Source organism: Triturus cristatus, chromosome 4_2 (genome assembly GCF_964204655.1).
Source record: "Triturus cristatus chromosome 4_2, aTriCri1.1, whole genome shotgun sequence".
Lineage (NCBI taxonomy): Eukaryota > Metazoa > Chordata > Amphibia > Caudata > Salamandridae > Triturus > Triturus cristatus.
Window position 1 is genome coordinate 73,497,028 of NC_140586.1, and position 19,745 is coordinate 73,516,772.

Consider the following 19,745-nt stretch of genomic DNA (forward strand, 5'->3'; position numbering starts at 1 on the left):
GAATGACTGAGCAAAAAGAACTGTACTGTTTCCACGATCCCTGAGGGGTCAGGGTTGTTATGTTCGATAGTTGCCCAAAACTATTTTCTCCTTGGTAAGAGGAGTTAATTGTGGCACTGTGAGCTTACTGGTATACAGGCGAACATATCAGGTGGGGGTGTCTGGAATCAGTCTGGACACCAGTCCCACAGTTTATGTTGTCCAAACGTGCAGATCCTATATAGATTTATAGGAACTACACGACAATACCATATACCCAAATCCTCATTGATCCAGCCGGAGATGATTTTCAGCTGATCGTCCACTCAGTGTTCTTTGGTACAATCTCTGAAGAAACTCAGAGGTATCTTGGGATCCTAGAGATAAGATTCTCTACTCCTCTGTAGAGGGGTAAGACAGAATATAGAATGCCGACAGGGTGATAGATTGACCAACGTGGTACAGCGTCACAACTTTAGAGAGAAAGGATGCCAGAGTCTGCAGAACCAGCTTGTCTGGGAAGAACGTGGTCTATGGTGGATTAACACAAAGAGCCTGAAGCTCACTGATGTGCCATGCTGAGGTGATGGTTACAAGGGAACACAGTTTTCATGGTAAAGAACCGAGAGAAGCTGCGGTGAAGCAGCTCAAACGGAGTGCACATCAAATAAGTGAGGACCAGATTACAGTTCTATTAGGGCATCACAAAAGGAAAAGGGAGAAACATATGTTGTAGCCCTTTCAAAAATCACATCACAACCGGTGACTTACACAGAGGGCTTAAAGGAGGAGGTCAAAAGGGCCGCAAGGTAACCTTTAATCATACCCAGAGCAAAGCCTTGCTAGGCAAGATCCAAAACAGAATGTCAGATAAATTAACCTAGAGGGGGTCAATCCGTTGTGTGCCGCACAAAACTACAACTTTGTCCTAATGACAGGCGTGTACATTTTTCAACAAGGGAAGCCAAGCGAGAAATGCCTTGGGAACTCCAATGCCTAAAACTGCTGACAGTGCGTGGTCTCAGTGGTGGTGAATAGATTGAGCCAAGTTTCTCCCCATTCACGGATGAGGCCTTGTACCTCCTTCGGGTATAATTGCTACTCATGATCTGCTAGGCGCGGGTAGCTGAGTTCATCCACCCTAGGAGCTCAAAGAATCCTCTAGGTGGTTCTCCACAGTGCTTAATTTGAGCCGGTGCTTTCCGGGGCTAAGCACCGGCACTTAATTGGTTTCTCGTGCTCGGCATTGGCACCTAATTTTCAACACCATACATAGAACAGTCTACCACATGGTGGTGCTGCTCATCTAATTCAGAGATGAGCAGAACAGCAGCTATTTAGGAATACAACTTACATGAAAATTGCTAATACCTGCCTCCCCAGCCATTCCTCTAGCTTTGGGGACCTGTAATAATCTGAACTGTCGCATTTACATGCGGGAGAGATGGTTATTAGTTGTTTTGGCAGCGATGACAAGGGTGATGGGTGGTGCATGCTACAGTGGCCTCCTGGTCAGAGCCCTGTCACTTAATATTTTACAAATTAAGCACTGGTTCTCCATCAAGAAAATTCCCTGGTGGTACAGCCATTTCCAGAGGTGCAGCAACTCCTGGCACAGGATCCGAGAACAACCACGCCTGTTTGTTACAATACCCCATGGCGGTGGTGTTGTCCATGATCACCTGAACCAGCATTCCCTTGATAGGTGGAAGGAAGGCTTTCAGCACCAAGCAGATGGCCCTCAGCTCAAAAACACTGATGAGGAGCTGTGACCCCGCTGACGCCCACAGGCCTCTGATATCTACCTCCCCTAGATAAGCTCCCCTACCCAGAAGCATTGCATCGGTCACCATTGTCAGCTCTTGGTTTGGTAGAGAGGGGGGTCTGCTGCTGACTCAATCGAGGTCCAGCAACCACCACTGCTGATCTTTCACAGTCTCCTTCAAAATCTGAACATGCTTGGAGAGTCCTCTTGATGTTGGCACCACTGATGTCTTCAGATCCCAATGCAGAACCCACATGTGAGAAGTTGGCCTGATATATGCTATCCACTAATTATAGTGGGCACCTTGTATCAGTCCAAACAACCCCTTATGGTGATAGGTTAAAGACAACCTTTATTGAAAGCTTTCCTAGTGGTAGCTATGGAGAGCAGCCTTCATGCTAAGTCTTGAAGGAATGTAAAGCAGCTTGTTTTACCAGTCTATAATCTCTTGAATGATCAAATGAAATGAAAATATATATTTAAAATATATGTATTTAGGATAAAACACACCCCTCTAGTCTCTTTATGAGACTGGAGTTCGAAGTACTTAAGTTACAAGTTAGCAATCAACAGTAATAGCACAAATACACATTTGGGCCCTGGGGCGTACCAAACCATATACCAATAAAGTGGTATAAGAACCATGACTGAACTAGACACAAGGCCTAGAGCCTGTAGAATCGCTGGGACCTCAAGGAACCACCCAAGGTAGTGACACAGGGGACCCACGGGGGCCGTGTGCAGTGTGTGAACACAGCCGCGGGTTCCCGTTAGCTTCTATGGGAAATGTCGCGGTTGGAAATTTAAAGATTAGGGACACTTAGAAATGAGTCAGGACCAAACCTTTTTGGACTTAGGAAGTTCTAGGGCTAGCACCCACGGGAGCACCAGAGTACCCGTGTTACCTCCCCAGGGAAGCCAGGTGCATAGGTGTCTTTTGGTGCCGGGTCGCGTCGCCGATTTCAATGGAAGCTGCCGTGAAGAGTAGAAGTGTCTGAAGCGATTCAAGCCTGGATCTAGGATGGAAGGAACCTGAAAGCAGAGGGGACAGAGTCTGGGTCACTTACCAGTGACCAAGGGCACGATAGACCAATGCCCACAGATGTCAGGTGCTTCAGGTGAGTTGACGGGTGTCTTGACTCTTCAGCCACGAGGTCCAGGAGGCGCCGATGATGACCAGGAGCTGGATTCAAGCTGCCCCACGAAGTCTGTAGAGTGCTGCTGTGTCGACGACCAGATTGGAACCAACATGCCTTGGCAATGGCAAGTCACTTGGAATCAGAGAAAGGACAGCGGTGCAGACCAGCAAGGTCTGGGGGACTCACCCAGTGAGGGTAAGTGAGGGCACGTCTGGAGCAACCAGGAAAGTCCAATCAGAAAAGGAGTTGCCTTCGTGGGGACCTACTAGCCAATGGGCTAGCGATCGCGAAGGAGCCTCGAGCGGTCGCACTGGAAACTGATCCATGGGTCACTCGTGGAGGGGATGCCAGAAATCTTCGGTGCAGGAGATGCTCAAAACTGGGGCTACTCGGTGCCCAAAGCACAACTTCGAGGAAGACCAGGAAGATGATGGAGCTGCAAAAGATCACGGTGTCCAGGGGTCACGGTTCCACGTCACCCATGGGCCTCAGCTTTGCTGGGGACTCAGGGTAGCCTCGGGTAAGTCTGGAAATCCACCTCTGGTGCTGCAAAGACTTCGGTGTCCGGCGGGAGCTTCATCGATGCAGACCGGTCAGTTGCTTCTTTGGTGCCTGCCAAGCAGGGAAGTCACTCCTTGACCCCAAGGGAGATTTCTTCAGTCTTCTAAGCAAAGTAGAACGTTGAAGGTCCAGGATATATATTGCAGAGTCAGGACTCTGCAGAATGAAAGCAGTGCACATGGCCTGCTTCAGGTCATCAAATGCCTTTTAACAAATAGCTGCCCACTGAACCTTTTTGGGCATCTTTTTAGAAGATAAGTCATTCAGGGGTGTCACTATTGATCCATACCCCTTGACAAATCTCCTATAGTACCCAGTCAGGTCTAAGAAGGCTCTCAACTGAGTCTGGGTAGTTGGAGCAACCCAGTCCATGGTGGTCTGGATTTTGCTCTGTGGTTGAACCTGGCCTCCACCTACAAGGTGGCCCAGGTACACAACCTGACTCTGCCCTATCTGGCACTTAGTAGCCTTGATAGTTAGGCCTGCCTTTTGCAGGGCCCCCAAAACATTCCTCAGGTGGACCAGGTGATCCTCCCAAGTGGAGCTAAAGACAGCAATATCTTCTAGATATGCAGCACTATAGTCTTCCAGGCCTGTAAGGACTTGATTCACCAACCTTTGGAAAGTGGCAAGTGCATTCTTCAAACCAAAGGGCATTACCACAAACTGATAGTGCCCACTAGGGGTAGAAAATGCTGTCTTTGGCTTTGCATCATCAGCTAGTCTGATCTGTCAGTAGCCAGCTGTCAGGTCAAATGTGCTTAGAAACTTGGCTGAGGCCAAAGTATCTATTAGCTCATCTGCCCTGGGGATGGGATGGGCATCAGTCCTACTGGCTGCATTGACACCCCTGTAGTCTACACAAAACCTCATTTCTCTCTTGCCAACTGTGGTGTGAGGTTTAGGTACCAGGACTACTGGACTAGCCCAAGGGCTAACTGAGGGTTCAATCACTCCCAAATCCAACATCTTTTGGACTTCTGTCCTTATACAGTCCCTGACATGGTCAGGTTGCCTGTAGATCTTATTCTTCACAGACAGACTGTCCCCAGTGTCCCCTTCATGAGTGCACCAGGTGGTCTGACTTGGAGTCAGAGAAAACATATGTCTGAACTGGCTGAGAACTTTTCTGCAGTCAGTTTGCTGCTGAGCAGTGAGGCTGCCTGCCAAGGCTACACCATCAACTGAACCATCATCAGGGTTCTGAGAAAGCAGGTGAGGGAGTGGGTCACTCTCTTCCTCCTGTCCTTCATCAGTAGCCATGACCAAGCCCATGTCTGCCCTGTCAACATATGGTTTAAGTCTGTTGACATGAAGTACCCTATGGGGACTCCTAGGGGTTCCAAGGTCTCCTGAGTAGGTAACCTCCCCTTTCTGCTCAACAATTGTATGAGGGCCACTCCATTTGTCCTGGAGGGCTGCTGGGGACACAGGCTCCAACACCCACACTTTCTGTCCTGGCTGGTAGACAGTCAGTACAGCCTTTTGGTCATGCCTGGCTTTTTGCAGTTCCTGGCTAGCCTCAAGGTTTTTGGTTGCCTTTTTCATATACTCAGCCATCCTAGAACGGAGACCAAGTACATAGTCCACTATGTCCTGTTTGGGGGGCTTGAGAGGTAACTCCCATCCTTCCTTAACCAGACACAATGGACCCCTGACAGGGTGACCAAACAAAAGTTCAAAAGGGCTGTAGCCAACCCCCTTTTGAGGCACCTCCCTGTATGCAAATAAAAGGCAGGGCAAGAGTATGTCCCATCTTCGCCTAAGCTTTTCTGGGAGTCATTTAATCATGCTCTTTAAGGTTTTGTTGAACCTTTCAACTAAACCATTGCATTGCGGGTGATAGGGTGTGGTGAATTTGTAGTTCACTCCACACTCCTTCCACATAGCAGTCAAGTAACTAGACATAAAGTGTGCATCCCTGTCAGATACTACCTCCATAGGAAAGCCTGCTCTTGAGAATACACCCAAGAGAGCTCTTGCCACCACAGGTGCTGTGGTGGTCCTTGGGGGAATCGCCTCTGGGTACCTGGTGGCATGATCCACCACCACCAGTATAAATCTGTGCCCAGATGCTGTTTGAGAATCCATGGGACCAACAATGTCCATCCCAACCCTCTCAAAGAGAATCCCCACCACAGGTAGTGGTATCAGGGGGGCCTTTGTGGTTCCACCTGCCTTGCCACTGGCTTGGCAGGTCACACAGGAGCGACAAAACTCCTTAGTGTCTTCAGACATATGGTGCCAGTGAAAGTGAGGGACAACTCTGTCCCAAGTCTTGTTCTGGCCCAGGTGTCCTGCTAGGGGAATATTATGGGCTAGTGTCAATAGGAAGCCCCTAAACTTCAGAGGTATAACCAACCCCCTGGATGCACCAGGCTTGGGGTCTCTACTCTCCGAGTAAAGGAGTCCATCATCCCAATAAACTTTATGGGTGCCACTAGCATTCTCAGCAGCCTCATCAGCAGCTTGCTTTCTGAGGGGTTCAAGAGAGGGGCAGGGTTTCTGCTCCTGGCTCAGATCAGACCAGGAAGGGCTCCCTGTCCCCAAGAACTCAACCTGGTCAGGTTCAAGCTCCTCTGGGACAGTTCCTTCTTCAGGCACAATATCATCTCCCTGAGGAGACTGATCAGTATTCTGAGTCAGGTGGGAAGGCTCTGCCTTAACCCTACTGCTCCTCCTCTTGTGAGGCACCTGGTCCATTTTTCCAGAATCCAGGGCCTGTCCGGCTTTAGACATTGTGGCCTGTGACCTAGTCACAGCAAAGACATGAGCAGGGATCCCTAACATTTCTGCATGTGTCCTGAGCTCCACTTCAGCCCAAGTTGAAGTCTCTAGATCATTGCCAAATAAGGACTGCACTGGTAGGTCTGCACTTACCACAACCTTCTTAAAGCCAGTTACCCCTCCCACAGGAGAAGTTACCAACTGCCAGAGAATGGTCTGTTCTGACATTGCTTGCATTGGTCACTTGGTACATTTCACCAAAGTATAATCTGCCTAGGATCCACAAGATCTTTTGTCACCATTGTGACACTTGCTCCTGTGTCCCTGAATGCCCAAGCCTCTACTCCATTTATTAAAGGCTGTTGTCTGTATTTGCCCAGATTACTGGGACTCACAAAGGGGGGACATATCCATGCCCCCATCACAGACAAGCACAGCCTGAGTTGGAACGCTGACTAGGCCAGAGTCCATCTCAAAACCCAGGGTCAACCCTACTACACCCTTATTCTGGACATTGCCACCACCTATTGTAGCTGTACTAGGGGCAATGGTGGCTGGAGTAGCTTCTTTGGACTTGGTGCAGTCACTGGTCCAGTGAGTTTTCTGTTTACAGATTTTGTACCAAGGTTTCTTTTGGCCTTTTCCCTTGTTAGACTGTGACTCCCCATTGGAAGAAGATCTTTGGGGCCCTTGAGAAGACTTCTGGTCTTTACCCTTGTCCCCACCCTTGTCAGAGTTCTTAGAATCCTGCTTCTTTGGGTCACCACCTTGGTTCTGTACCTTCTGCCTCACCCTGGTTCTGACCCATTTGTCTGCCTTATTTTCCAATTATTGGGGAGAGGTCAGATCAGAGTCTACCAGGTACTGGTGCAACAGCTGATTTTGACAGTTATTAAGAATCTGCTCCCTCATTATCAGATTGTACAATCCTATGAAGACACACACTTTACTACCCAAACACCAACCTTCCAGAGCCTTAGCAGCACAGTCAACAAAGTCAACCCAGTCTTGATTTTGTGCTTTTTGGTTATCTCTGAACGTTAATCTGTATTGCTCAGTGGTTAGGCCAACCCCATCTATTAGTGCACTTTTCAAGACCTGGTAATCATCAGCATCCTCTTCGCTTACAGTGAGGAGCTTATCTCTACCTTTGTCTGCAAAGGAGAGCAATAAGATTGCTGCCCACTGACCTTGAGGAACCTTCTGTACTTTACAGGCCCTCTCCAAGGCAGTTATCCATTTGTGGATGTCATCCCCACTCTGGTGGGGAGGGACAATCTTACTTAGGTTTCTATGGTCATAAGACCTCTCCCTATCTCTAGGGAAACTGCTGCCACCAAGGGACTCTAGTCCCTCCTTTTTACTAGCTCTGTAGAGCACTAGGGCTTCCCTATCTAGGGTCATCTGCTGCTTTCTGAGGTTGAACTTATCTTGCTCATACTTCAGCAGTCTATCTTTCCTCTCCTGGGAGGTTTCCCTTCCTCTAAGAGAAGAAACAGAGGTCCCTACAGATGTGGTAGACTGGACAGATCCCCTTGAGAGAGACCTAGCCCTTCTAACCCTACTTTCACCTCTTCCTGGAGGAACAAAGAGGGGAGCATTGTTGTCACCCTCCTCATCCTCATCCAGGGGAGCTGGGTTCACCAGATCCTGATCATTGTCCTCAGTCTGGTCAGCAGTAGAGGTGGGGTCAGGGGAGTTTCCACGCCTAGGCCCACCCTCAGCTGCTGCCACACCCACTCTTCCTACCCCTTCAGATCCACTAGGCCCTGGGAGATCATCCAGCTTGAGTATCTTTATGAGATGCTGGGTGGATGGGCTTTTGCCTGTCTTCAGCTTCCTAATGGAACATAAGGCCCTAAGCTGTGCAAAGGAGAGATCCTCATATCTATAGGGGAGAAGCTCAGTGGCTTCTAGCAGGGACCCACTGGTTCCTGGCTGATTAGACATTACTAATGTGGTGTGGTGTATTGCACTACCTACACTAGTGTGGCCTACTAAACTCTCTTGAGTTGTAGAAAGGGTGTGCTATCCCTTAAGACACAACTCTAAGTTGAGTAGAACTTACTGTATACTAAACTTGATATTATATGTACCCAAGGTACCTTTAGTGGTTTTCAGTTGATCAATTCAATTGAGATTATATGGTAAAACAATAGCAAGCTGGAATCCCACCGCTGCCACCAATGTGAGAAGTTGGCCTGATATATGCTGTCCACTAATTATAGTGGGCACCTTGTATCAGTCTAAACAACTCCTTATGGTGATAGGTTAAAGACAACCTTTATTGAAAGCTTTCCTAGTGGTAGCTATGGAGAGCAGCCTTCAGGCTATGTCTTGAAGGAATGTAAAGCAGCTTGTTTTACCAGTCTATAATCTCTTGAATGATCAAATTAAAGGACAACCACACCAGGTATATATTTAAAATACATGTATTTAAGATAAAACACACCCCTCTAGTCTCTTTATGAGACTGGACTTCGAAGTACTTAAGTTACAAGTAAGCAATCAACAGTAATAGCACACATACAGGTTTGGGCCCTAGGGGCGTACCAAACCATATACCAATAAAGTGGTATAAGAACCATGACTGAACTAGACACAGGGCCTGGAGCCTGTAGAATAGCTGGGACCCCAAGGAACCACCCAAGTTAGTGACACAGGGGACCCACGGGGGCCGTGTGCAGTGTGTGAACACAGCTGCGGGTTCCCATTAGCTTCTATGGGCAATGTCGCGGTTGGAAATTTAAAGATTAGGGACACTTAGAAAGGAATCAGGACCAAACCCTTTTGGACTTAGGAAGTTCTAGGGCTAGCACCCACGGGAGCACCGGAGTACTCGTATTACCTCACCCAGGAAAGCCGGGTGCATAGGTGTCTTTTGGTGTCGGGTCGCGTCGTCGATTTCAATGGAAGCTGGCAAAGAAGTGCTGCTGCCGTGAAGAGGAAAGTGTCCGAAGCGATCCAGGCCTGGATCTAGCATGGAAGGAACCTGAAAGCAGAGGGGACAAAGTCTGGGTCACTTACCAGTGACCAAGGGCACGATAGACCAATGCCCACAGATGTAGGGTGCTTCAGGTGAGTTGACGGGTGTCTTGACTCTTCAGCCACGAGTTCCAGGAGGCGCCGATGATGACCAGGAGCTGGATTCAAGCTGTCCCACGAAGTCTGTAGAGTGCTGCGGTTTCGGCGACCAGATTGAACCCAACAAGTCTTGGCAATGGCAAGTCACTTGGAATCAGAGAAAGGACGGCGGTGCAGACCAGCAAGGTCTGGGGGACTCACCCAGCGAGGGTAAGTCGGGGCACGTCTGGAGCAACCAGGAAAGCCCAATCAGAAGAGTAGTTGCCTTCGTGGGGACCCACTAGCCAACGGGCTAGCGATTGTGAAGGAGCCTCGAGCGTTGCACTGGAAACTGGCCCACGCGTCTCTCGTGGAGGGGAGTGCAGAAATCATCGGTGCAGGAGATGCTCAAGGCTGGGGCTACTCGGAGCCCAAAGCACAACTTCGAGGAAGACCAGGAAGATGATGGAGCTGCAAAAGATCACGGTGTCCAGGGGTCATGGTTCCACGTCACCCACAATAGCCACAGGCCTCAGCTTTGCTGGGGATTCAGGGTAGCCTCGGGGAAGTCTGGAAATTCACCTCTGGTGCTGCAAAGACTTCGGTGTCCGGTGGGAGCTTCAACGATGCAGACCAGTCAGTTGCTTCTTTGGTGCCTGCCAAGCAGGGGAGTCACTCCTTGACCCCAAGGGAGATTTCTTCAGTCTTCTAAGCAAAGTAGTACATCGAAGATCCAGGATATATAGTGCAGAGTTTCATCCAGGGTAATCTAAAGTCGCAAGGACTCGGTTCCCATACTTATACAAAGTTTGGGGGTTGGACATACTCTAGGGACCCACCTATGGGAGGGTTTGGAAAGAGGGGTGGTTACACCCATTTCCTTTGTCCAGTTTCGCACCAGAGCAGGGGCAGGTAGCCCCTGCAACCGGTTTGAACTGGACTATGCACAGTGACACCAAGTGTGCCCCCAGTGCAGGACTTCAAAGCACCAGAGAGTGCTCCCGCCCAGCCCCAATACACATTTGCCTGTCTGGGGAGGTGGTTACACCTCCCTGGGACAGGAAACCTATTGTCCAGGCCTCCCCTGCCGGAGTTTCGTCAGCAGCAGGAGGCCAGACCCGTGTCTGTGGCAGAGGCATCCATTTTGTGATGCCAGGGCTGTAGAACGTCCTACCGGGTTAGACCAGTGTGAACATGTCTCTTCCTGTAGAAGGGTGGAATGCTACCCCCGCCGCCAGAACTGGCGGGGGGTAGTGTTCCAAAGCGTTTGACATCAAACACGACATGTTTCCGTGCAGCCATCCCAAAGTTAGCATTTACCGCGAGGTTATAATGCACTTAAGAGTATATGGTCAGGCTGCACCACAAACAGCATCAGAGGAGGTACTCCGAACGCTGCAGAGGGGTTCCGCTCATGCAGGGGCACCTTCTCATATAAAAGCACTCTGCCTTCAGGATTGTTAAGGCCTGCCACAGGAGTGACTTATAGGTTTTATATGTGTGTGCAATGGTAGTGATATAGGTAGCCTATACCACAGTAAGAGGTGCAAGCACCACCTTACCCAAGCTGCAGTAGCAGACCTGTGGTGCCATTTTGGAGTGCTTCCCAGGGGTGGCATAAGACATGCTTCGGCCCCCGGTAGGCTTCTGAGGTACCTATGCCCTAGGTACATAGTATACCATATACTAGGGGCTTATAAGGCACTCCAGAATCCAATTAGAAATGTACCTAATGTACATGGAAACCATTTTAGAGAGGAAGCAGCTAGGCTGGGGTCCTGATTAGCAGGGCCATAGCCAGACTAAGGTCGAGAAACAGTGAAACACCAGCAAAAAGTGTGGGTACTCATGTGAAGCAGATCCTACTCTCCTACATCACATATGCCTTCTGGTATGCTTGACCAGCAGGATTCAGGAGGCCATCAGCCCCGGTAGCCTGACAGAGGATGTCACTGAAATCTAGGGCTGAGGCTGAAAGACTGAGATCATAGCCTGAATGTCCTAAACTCTCTTCCCCGAGAAAAAGGCATGAAATCAACCAGTATACAAAAGAGCTTCAATGAATGCGAGCATCTGAGAAAGAGTTAGGTGTGCCTTCTCCATGTTGATAGTGAACCCCAAAGAGGACAGGAAGCTCGTCATACTCTGGAGGTGGCTGACATCTGCCTGGGGTGAAACCATCTTCAACAGGCAGTTGTCGAGATAGGGAAAGGCTGGCACCCCTGACCTCTAAAGATGAGCTGCCACCATCGCCATCACTTTTGTGAACATCCAAGGGACACTGGCGAGATCACTGCAAACTGAAAATGCTCCTGTCTCACCACAAACCGCAGGTAGCACCGATAAGCCTGCAGGAAGGGGATATGGAAATAGGCACCCTGCAGGTCCAATGCCACCGTCCAGCCTCCAGGGCAGAGGGCAGACAAAACCCGAGCTAAGGTGAGAATGTCTGCTCACGGAGAGGGTACATGTCTAAAATAGGTTACAGGCCTCTATTTTTCATAAGTCATAAAGAATAGGGAGGGACTAGGAGCTAATAATCAGGTCCAGCACACATGCTTCTTAAATGTAACATAAACCATCAAAGAAGAAAGAGGAGAGGGAAGCTATCAGTCGGAAAAGGGCTGATCAATTGCATCAGGGGATCTGACTGATAAGAAGCAATAGCCATCACACATCGAGAAGGGTGTCATGCTTCATCATCGGGCTGCTCCTCCTTTGGCTGGTGCTGTAATGCCCAACAGGCCCCTCAAGATGGCTCTTTGCTGGAGCTCTTCAAAGGAGAATGCTGTGATGAGTGTAAGTGAAAGTGTAGTGAGTGGTGAAGTGCGTGGGTAAAAATGTCGAAGGGGTACCTAATGAGGTTTCATATAGTGGTTCGCTTGACAAGAGTAAAAACAGACTGTAGCTGTCCTGGAAACTAATGAACCTTGACAGCTCAAGTAATGTGAATCTGAGGCAACATGTTTCTTGCCTTATGTGGTCCAACTGGATCTTAGGCAAATTGTCAGGACCAGAATGTGACACCTAATCTACACCTGATTTGGAATCAAAATGTGTGTAAATATAGGTGCCCAATCAAAATATGTTGAGTTAATGATACCTTCTTTGGTACAGGACAACAATAATCCGACCCTATTTGAGTTAGACTTTTGCCCCATAGGAGTGGGCAGAGGACCATGCTATGCTGTAGGAAAAGAAGTAGTCCAATGTGGAAAAGTGCCAGTGACCTACCCTCCTCTGCCAGCCTGGAGGATCCCCCGATCCAACTGATCAGCCCTTTTCCAAATGAAAGCTTCCCTATTCTCTTTCTTTCTTTGATGGGGAACAGTACTCCTATGTGGTTTATGCTACATTTTTAGGGGCTGTAGAAAGTAGTGGAAATAACAACCACAACCTACTTCCTGTGTAGGCAACCTCTCAATAGTCCCTTTGGCCAAAAAAGGCTTGCACTTCATGCCACAAAATGTAGAGATGGTCCTCTGTCTGTCTCTGGAGGGCAGTGGAAGGAGAGAAGGGGAAGAAAGGAAGGGTAAGGCATTGTCCTTGTGAGCGATCTGTAGAACCCACCTGCCCAAAGTTATTGCCTGCCAAACCAGGTAGAATCGGTGGATTCTGTCTCTTAATGGGTGGCTGTGTTCCTGTAAGGGTGTGCTAAAGAACTCTGGCAGGTGGTTCTTCAGGGGAAGCAATAGACTAGGTGGCTCATTTAACTTGGATGCAAAACTGCTGAGTCCCTGTGGTGGCTGGACAAGCTGGTAGTGTGGGGCACCTCGGCCAAAGCCGTGAAAGGAGCAGAGGAACTGTTGTGGTTAGTGATTTGGGACGGGTAAGGCTCAGAGAGCAACCGGTAGCCCTGTTCTCTGTAAAAATGCTCTACTATCAGCCCTGTCCCAAACAGGCAAGTCCCATTGAAGGGCATATCCATCAAGGAGACTGAACATCGTCTAAGAACCCAGTTGATAGCAGCCACGCATGGCAGCCAAAGGCAACACTGATGCCAATGGCTCACCCAATGAATTGGTGATGTCCATCCCACAACGAATCATGAGCTTGGGCTGCATCAAGACCATCTTGAATCGCCTAAGCGAAAATTGGTCAAAGCTTTTCGGGCACACCGGGAGGACTGTGCCACCAAATCCAATAGGACGTGGGAATAGTGTCCCAACAAGCAGCTGGCATTAACAGATCAGAGGGCCAGACTGGTGGAAGGAAATAGACATTTGTCAAACATTTCCACCTACTTAGATTCCCTGTCGGGGGAGTTATTGAAAATGTTTTGGGATTAGATCAGTTCGTCGAGGCTTGCACCACCAAGCTTTCAAGTGAACCACGCTGCAAGAGAAAAGCAGGGACACCCAGAGCACGGGAATGGTGCCTGGCATTTTGCCAATTGACTGCGGCCAAAACAAGGTTTAGCATAAGCCCTCACTAAGGTATTCATCGGTGCCTTGTTAAATGGAAGAAGGGGCTTAGAAGATGGTTGCCCCAGTCGGAGGACTTCTGTTAGGACATTAGTCTTAACCTCTAATGTGGGAAGCTGGTGATTAAGTAGTTCATCCGCCCAATGCCTTACTTTGACGTACAAAGCGGATTCCTCTGTTGCTTGTCCAAGGGGTGGGAGGACACCCATTTCCGTGGAGTTATTTAGACCACTAGCCTCCTGTAAGTCCACATACCAACTATCAACCTGGTACGGTTGAGCAAACACATCACCCGGGTCACAGACAATGGCTGAGTAGGTTCCAAAAAGGGAATGCAGAGAGTGTATTCTCTCTTGTGGAAGTGGTAAAGCAAGTGGGAGATGTTGTACCTCAGGTGGAACTGGGTGTGATTTCAGTCAAGGTCAGACCAGTGTTGACTCTGTGTCAGAAAGAGCTCTTGGGACCGCCTCCTCCTTCGGCGTTGATAGTGTTTGCATCAGTGTCGGAGTGCCTGGGGTTAGCGTAAGTCATGGTGTCGGAAGCAGGCTTGGGACCGTAGTTGGATGTGAGACGGGCTAGGAAGATCCAACTAGCACCAAAGGCAAACCTGCTGGTGGTACTCTAGATGGTATGCCTCTTGGCTCCTTGGGGCATGAAGACACGCCAGAGGGAGTCGGTAAGAATCCGAAGAGCCGGAGCATGGTTGAATGGGACTCTTCAATCTGATGTAGCGTAGCTGTATGCCCGGGGAACTGGGTGGTGCCAGAACTAGTGGCGGGATCAACTCCGATGTTGACCAGCTTTTTGAGCAAGATCGAGAGGTGTGGTGCTGCTCCACAACTGCTCAGGCTAATGTTAAGTGGTGCAAGGGAGAGGAATCCCGCTTCAAATTCTTATGTTTCTTTTTCGACTTACCTGATGATTTTGACTGTGACGAGGACCGGCCTCTACAGTGACTTCATCGACTTTGGGAATGGGACCAGGATACAACTTTGGATGCGGACTATGACTTGGAGCGATCCCGATGAGGAGTGTTTTTATGCTTGGTATAGTGAAGCTTCGCCTCACTGTCCCTGATGGCCTTCGGGTCCATTGACACGCAGTCACTGCAGGCCTTGGATTTGTGGCCTGACCCCAGACACTACAGGCATACCTGGTAAGGATCTGTGACAGACATTTGTTTGTTAAAGTCCCTACAGGGCTTAAAACCAGTTGTTTTTGGGGGTGACATCTCTTGCACACGGAAAAAAGAAAATTAGGCTAAATGTCTCTGAGAGACACAAAGAGGGCTCCGTGTCCGCATCTGGTGGTGTGTAAAAAAAGGAACTTATGTCAGCGCACTGGAGTGGAGCCTATAAGGACTTCGTACATCGTTTTAAGGGTAGAACGGCATTAGGCGGAGCCGCACTGTGCCATCTGCGCGTGTTGAGGTACTGCAAAAAAGTTTCCAGATCCAGTCTGAGGCTTGTGGAATATTCAAATGGTGAGGAATCTGCAGCTAGAAGTGGTTTTGAGTAATCACATCTCGCTGGACGGGCTTTAGGGCGGTGCAACTGCACTGGGCACTGACCTAAGGGGAGGCACTATCTTTTAGCAATAAATTGCGATTTTAAAGCACCTGTTGCAGAGTTCCTTGTGAGTCCAGCTTTCAGGCAGAAATGAAATGTCATGATAACTCTTGGGGGAAGAGAGAGAGAGCAAGAGAGAGAGAGAGGGAGAGAGAGAGAGACTAACGGAAGTTTTGGGTCTCCATAAAGTCGCGCAGAGAGTTAATATGCCTGTTGCAAAGAACAGATCTGTATTTTATGTGGATAGCTGAGTGGATTACTAATGCCAGGCTTTACCAGCGCTTTAAAACATATGAAATATATTTTAGAGAGGGTCTATGGATGGATGAGGGGAACTTTTGCCGGGTGGCAGTGAGGGAATCTGAGGAGGTCATGGTGAAGGGGGGGGGGAGGGGGGGGGGGGCACCGAAAAATATTGTTGCTCTGGGCACCACCGGCGCGATTATCTCACTTCATGAATCAGATTTTATAATAAACGATCAATACTACAGTCAGTTGACTGTCGGAGATACAATAATTAAGTGGTGTTAATTAACTATCCGTAAACGTAATAGGAAAAATGTTAAAAGCTTACTAAACTTGAAAAACAGAGTAAAATATTATATTTCAAATTTTAATATAAATTGATTTTATATAATAATTTTAAATGTAAAACAAATCAAAAATACTACAGTACTATTAACTTAATTTTCAATTAATTGGAATACATTAAATGATATCAAAATAATTTTTCTGAAGTTTAAATTTAAAAACAATTGCCACCTAAAGTATAAAAAGATATTGCTATTTTGTATTAATAATTATAAAAAGTGATGCATATAATGACTTAAAACTAATTTAATTATATTTTAATAAAAATGCATGTTCTATTATTTTAATTAAAAAGGTTATTAAAATATGTTAAAATAAAATACAAAATAAGTTTTGTATAATTTTCAACTTCAAATTATATTGATTTGTATTTTCAACTATTTTAAATAATTTAATATAACATTTTTAGCTGTGTGGTTCTATTTTAAGTCCCTACCTCCATTGATTTCTATATGAAGGTGTGACAGTACCAGTGGTTGGCCATGGGCGATGCTGGACTCACTCATGCTGTTTTTCGGCAGTAGAAATGTACACTCATAAATGTGTCCCCATCCTGTTTCAAGTGTTGGAGCAGTGTACATTTTTTTGAATAACTTTACATGTGCAGATGACAAAAAGCCAAAAGTAGAATAGTTATTCAGAAGTGTAGGGGTAAATTGCCATATGTAAATTACTCACAAGTGTAAGTTACCTTTGTGACTACCCCCGTATATTTACTCAAGTGTAAGCTTACCTTTGTGAATAGACACCATTGTATCCATTTGCCCAGATCCCTACATGCTCTCTGCCTGTTGACCGAGTACCTCACACAGTCCGTGTGCCCTCGAAATCAAATCCTCACACTGCACGTCTTCTTCAAACCCCTCACATTGTGCACGGCCTCAAGTACTTTACACTAACTGTCCACGTTAGCCAAGCTCCTCAAATAGTCTGCCTCTGTGCCATAAACTCCACGTGCTTTCTAATTCTATATCTCTGTATTGTGACCCAGTTTCTCAATCTGACCATAACAGGTATCGGTCTGTAAGACTCTGAACATAATTGGTTCAAAATGATCAAGTCTGCTTGGAAAGCTCAGCAGAGAGGCCGAGATTTGAATGGGCAAGCGGGCGGATCGGTAAAAGGACAGTATGAGAAATCTGAAAGTCTCCCGCCACCCTTGGATTAAAGAAAGCGCCAGTCATCTCAACTCGTCATCTGTCTCAAACGCTATATAAATGCACTCGCAACAGGGAAACAAAAAAAACAGCCCTTTCACAATCTCTTATCCCGCACCTCAAATTGTGACAGGCGCGTGGAGGCAGTGCAGTGCAGCGCACGCGTAGGCACTATAGCAGAGCACTAGCCCAAACAGGGCATCCTTGCCAGCGGTCTCGTTCAGATGCCCGATGGTGGAAAAAATGACACAATATTATTTTTTTCGCCTCTCAATACCTTCTGGTTGACATCACTGCTGGGGCTGCGCCGATTGGCCAGCGCGGCAGCCAATGGGAAAGCCACGCCGAGGACACACACATCCCAGACTTATGAAAAGTTTAAAAAGTTGCTGGAAAGTTTACCGAAGTCACCAGAGCCCCGGAGAAGAGGACGAGAGAGAGACGGAGGGGGGTTTAAACCGAGATCTGCCGCTGTAATAATCAGGACACCTCACCAAGCAGCCCTAAAAATGTCAAGCCATTTCAACAGGGGGCCCGCGTATGGTCTGTCAGCGGAAGTGAAGAGCAAGGTAAGTGCTCTAGCCGACGGGGAGACGAGGGCTGGCTTTACATGGGAATAGTTCTACCGAACTGTTAATACCGGTTCTACATCTACGACAACAGCGCGATCAGAGTTTGTGAATAGGGGAACCGAGGCACGGAGAACAGAAAAGATGTGCCCAGGGTCACAGAGTGTGGTTAAGCGACGGAAGAGGAGACACGAATTTGGGTCTCTTGGGGTCACTACTGGTCCCACCGTCTGCCTTGGAATACATTCAGGGACCAAATGCGGGTGACAACTGTGGGACCGAGGTCACAGCTGCCTTAAATCTCCACAGAGTGGTGGAGCTGGGTATCGAGCATGGAAATCCCGGGTGGCGATGACACTCTGTGTGACACTAGATCAAACTCGCGTAGTTCCCTTTCTGGAAGATCTCTGGTGGAATAATAAAAAACACACACACTGTGTACCGGAGTGCCCCATCTCCTTAAAACCTCCAATAGACGCCCAGTACTGTTCCTTTCGTTGTCTTTTTACCAAGCTTTTCATTTTCGCCTCACGCTGCTGCAGGTGTTTCAAGAAATAAAAAGTGCGCGCCGTTTATTAATCCGATGTGCAGTCAACTCGATTAACTCCCTTTTCGCCGGGCTGCAGTGGGCGTTTTCCGACACTGAGTTTTGGGGCACATATTTTCGTAAGTTAATGTTTCGCAAAACGCAGCCATGTCGTCCACTTTGTGGCCACTTCGCAGGTGTATGATTTTTTATGTTGTGACTCTAGAGTTGTTTCATGGACTAAAAGGAGAGGACATTTTATTCACCGACAGGACTGGCGGTGATGTCATATTTCAAGGGTCAGTGAGACGAGAAATCTTTCCAGGTGCTTGTTTGGAGCATATATATGTACACGTTTCGAGCCCTGCAGCACAGAACACCGGAAAGACTGCGAAGGGCGAAAAAAAATGTAAACTCTGAAAGTCCCCTCAGAATTGTTTGTAGTAGAGTACCCGAACTCACACGGTGTGTCAGGGTTTGAGTTCAGTGACGCAGCAAGTGTGCCATACGTCCGTTCGCAAGCAAGGGAAAGAGACCCTTGTCCCCTGGTCTGCTAGCAAAAAACGCTATAAATTAGTTAGAGCTACAGTTGGCCCTTCACACCCATGGGCCCCACCACCACTGCACCTACTGAACGACCGCAGTTCGGAGCCTGTTTATGTTTCGCACTCTGAGGAGTGATGTGTAAATGCACCTCTTTTTTATGAAATAGTACTGGGCGTTTGCATATCACGAGAATCAAATCACCACGCACACACGACTCTGTCAAAAAATATATAGGGTCTGATGTACGAAAGGAGTTTTCCTATTCCGTGTCTATGGGAAAATGCCTTAGTACATCTGGGCCATATTTAGGTCTGCTTTCTTTTTTTTACATAACTCCTCGTGCAAGTATTTAGCTACTTTCTATTGTGTATGGCGAAGAAACGCGATTTCTACTTTATCATGAATACCTTTTCTCATATTGCGATTGCCAACACATCTTTGCTGGTTTATAGAACAGTAAATGGGCCCAGGACCCTGCGCTTTTTATCACTCCGACGAATTCCCCATCGAACCCCACACTCTTGTCACCCCCAAGTCCTCCTCACACCGTTCCTGCAGCACCATGGCCACACACATACACTCCATTCACAATCACAGCTGTCAACCACATCTCCTGTCGTGCCTCCCTACGCTACTCCGAAACCCAAAGATGATTAGTGGTGAATTAGCATAGAGAGATATGAAATTAATTTGAGCGAAGGACATGGGAGTTTGTTATTTGGATTGGGAAAGGATCGTGGAGGAATAGAAGAGGGAAGGGTTTGCATTTATATAGCGCTTACTACCCCTGATGAGGTGTCAAAGTGCTTTCTGGCAGGTAGCATGTTACTCCGTAACCCAAGCAGGATTAGTGGGGAAATTAGTATAGGGGAACATGAAATTAATTTGAGCAGTGGACGTGTTAGTCTGTTAGATTGAAAATCAGGGCCGGACTGGGAACTAAAATCGGCCCTGTCAAACTGCTCGGCCGGCCCCTGGGGGGCAGAGGGGGTGCGGCCGAGCTGTTTGAAACTGCCGGTTTCGGCCAATTTTGTTACCAGGGACCGATATTGTCAGCCCCGGTAATAAAAACGGCACCCCAGGGGCCCAAAACCGGTCTCCACCCTGGCGGCCTACCGGGGAAACGCCCG

The 19,745-nt window shown here is 48.0% G+C and overlaps 1 protein-coding gene across 1 annotated transcript in view; it reads left to right on the forward strand.

The window, feature by feature from the left end:
• Window positions 1–17,383: 17,383 nt before the first annotated feature.
• CNN1 (calponin 1) overlaps window positions 17,384–19,745 on the forward strand; it is a 169,940-nt gene continuing 167,578 nt past the window's right edge. The window contains exon 1 of the mRNA XM_085600576.1: window positions 17,384–17,543. Coding sequence (XP_085456702.1) covers window positions 17,484–17,543 — 60 coding nt within the window. The 5' untranslated portion in view covers window positions 17,384–17,483. The remainder of the gene's footprint in view (window positions 17,544–19,745) is intronic.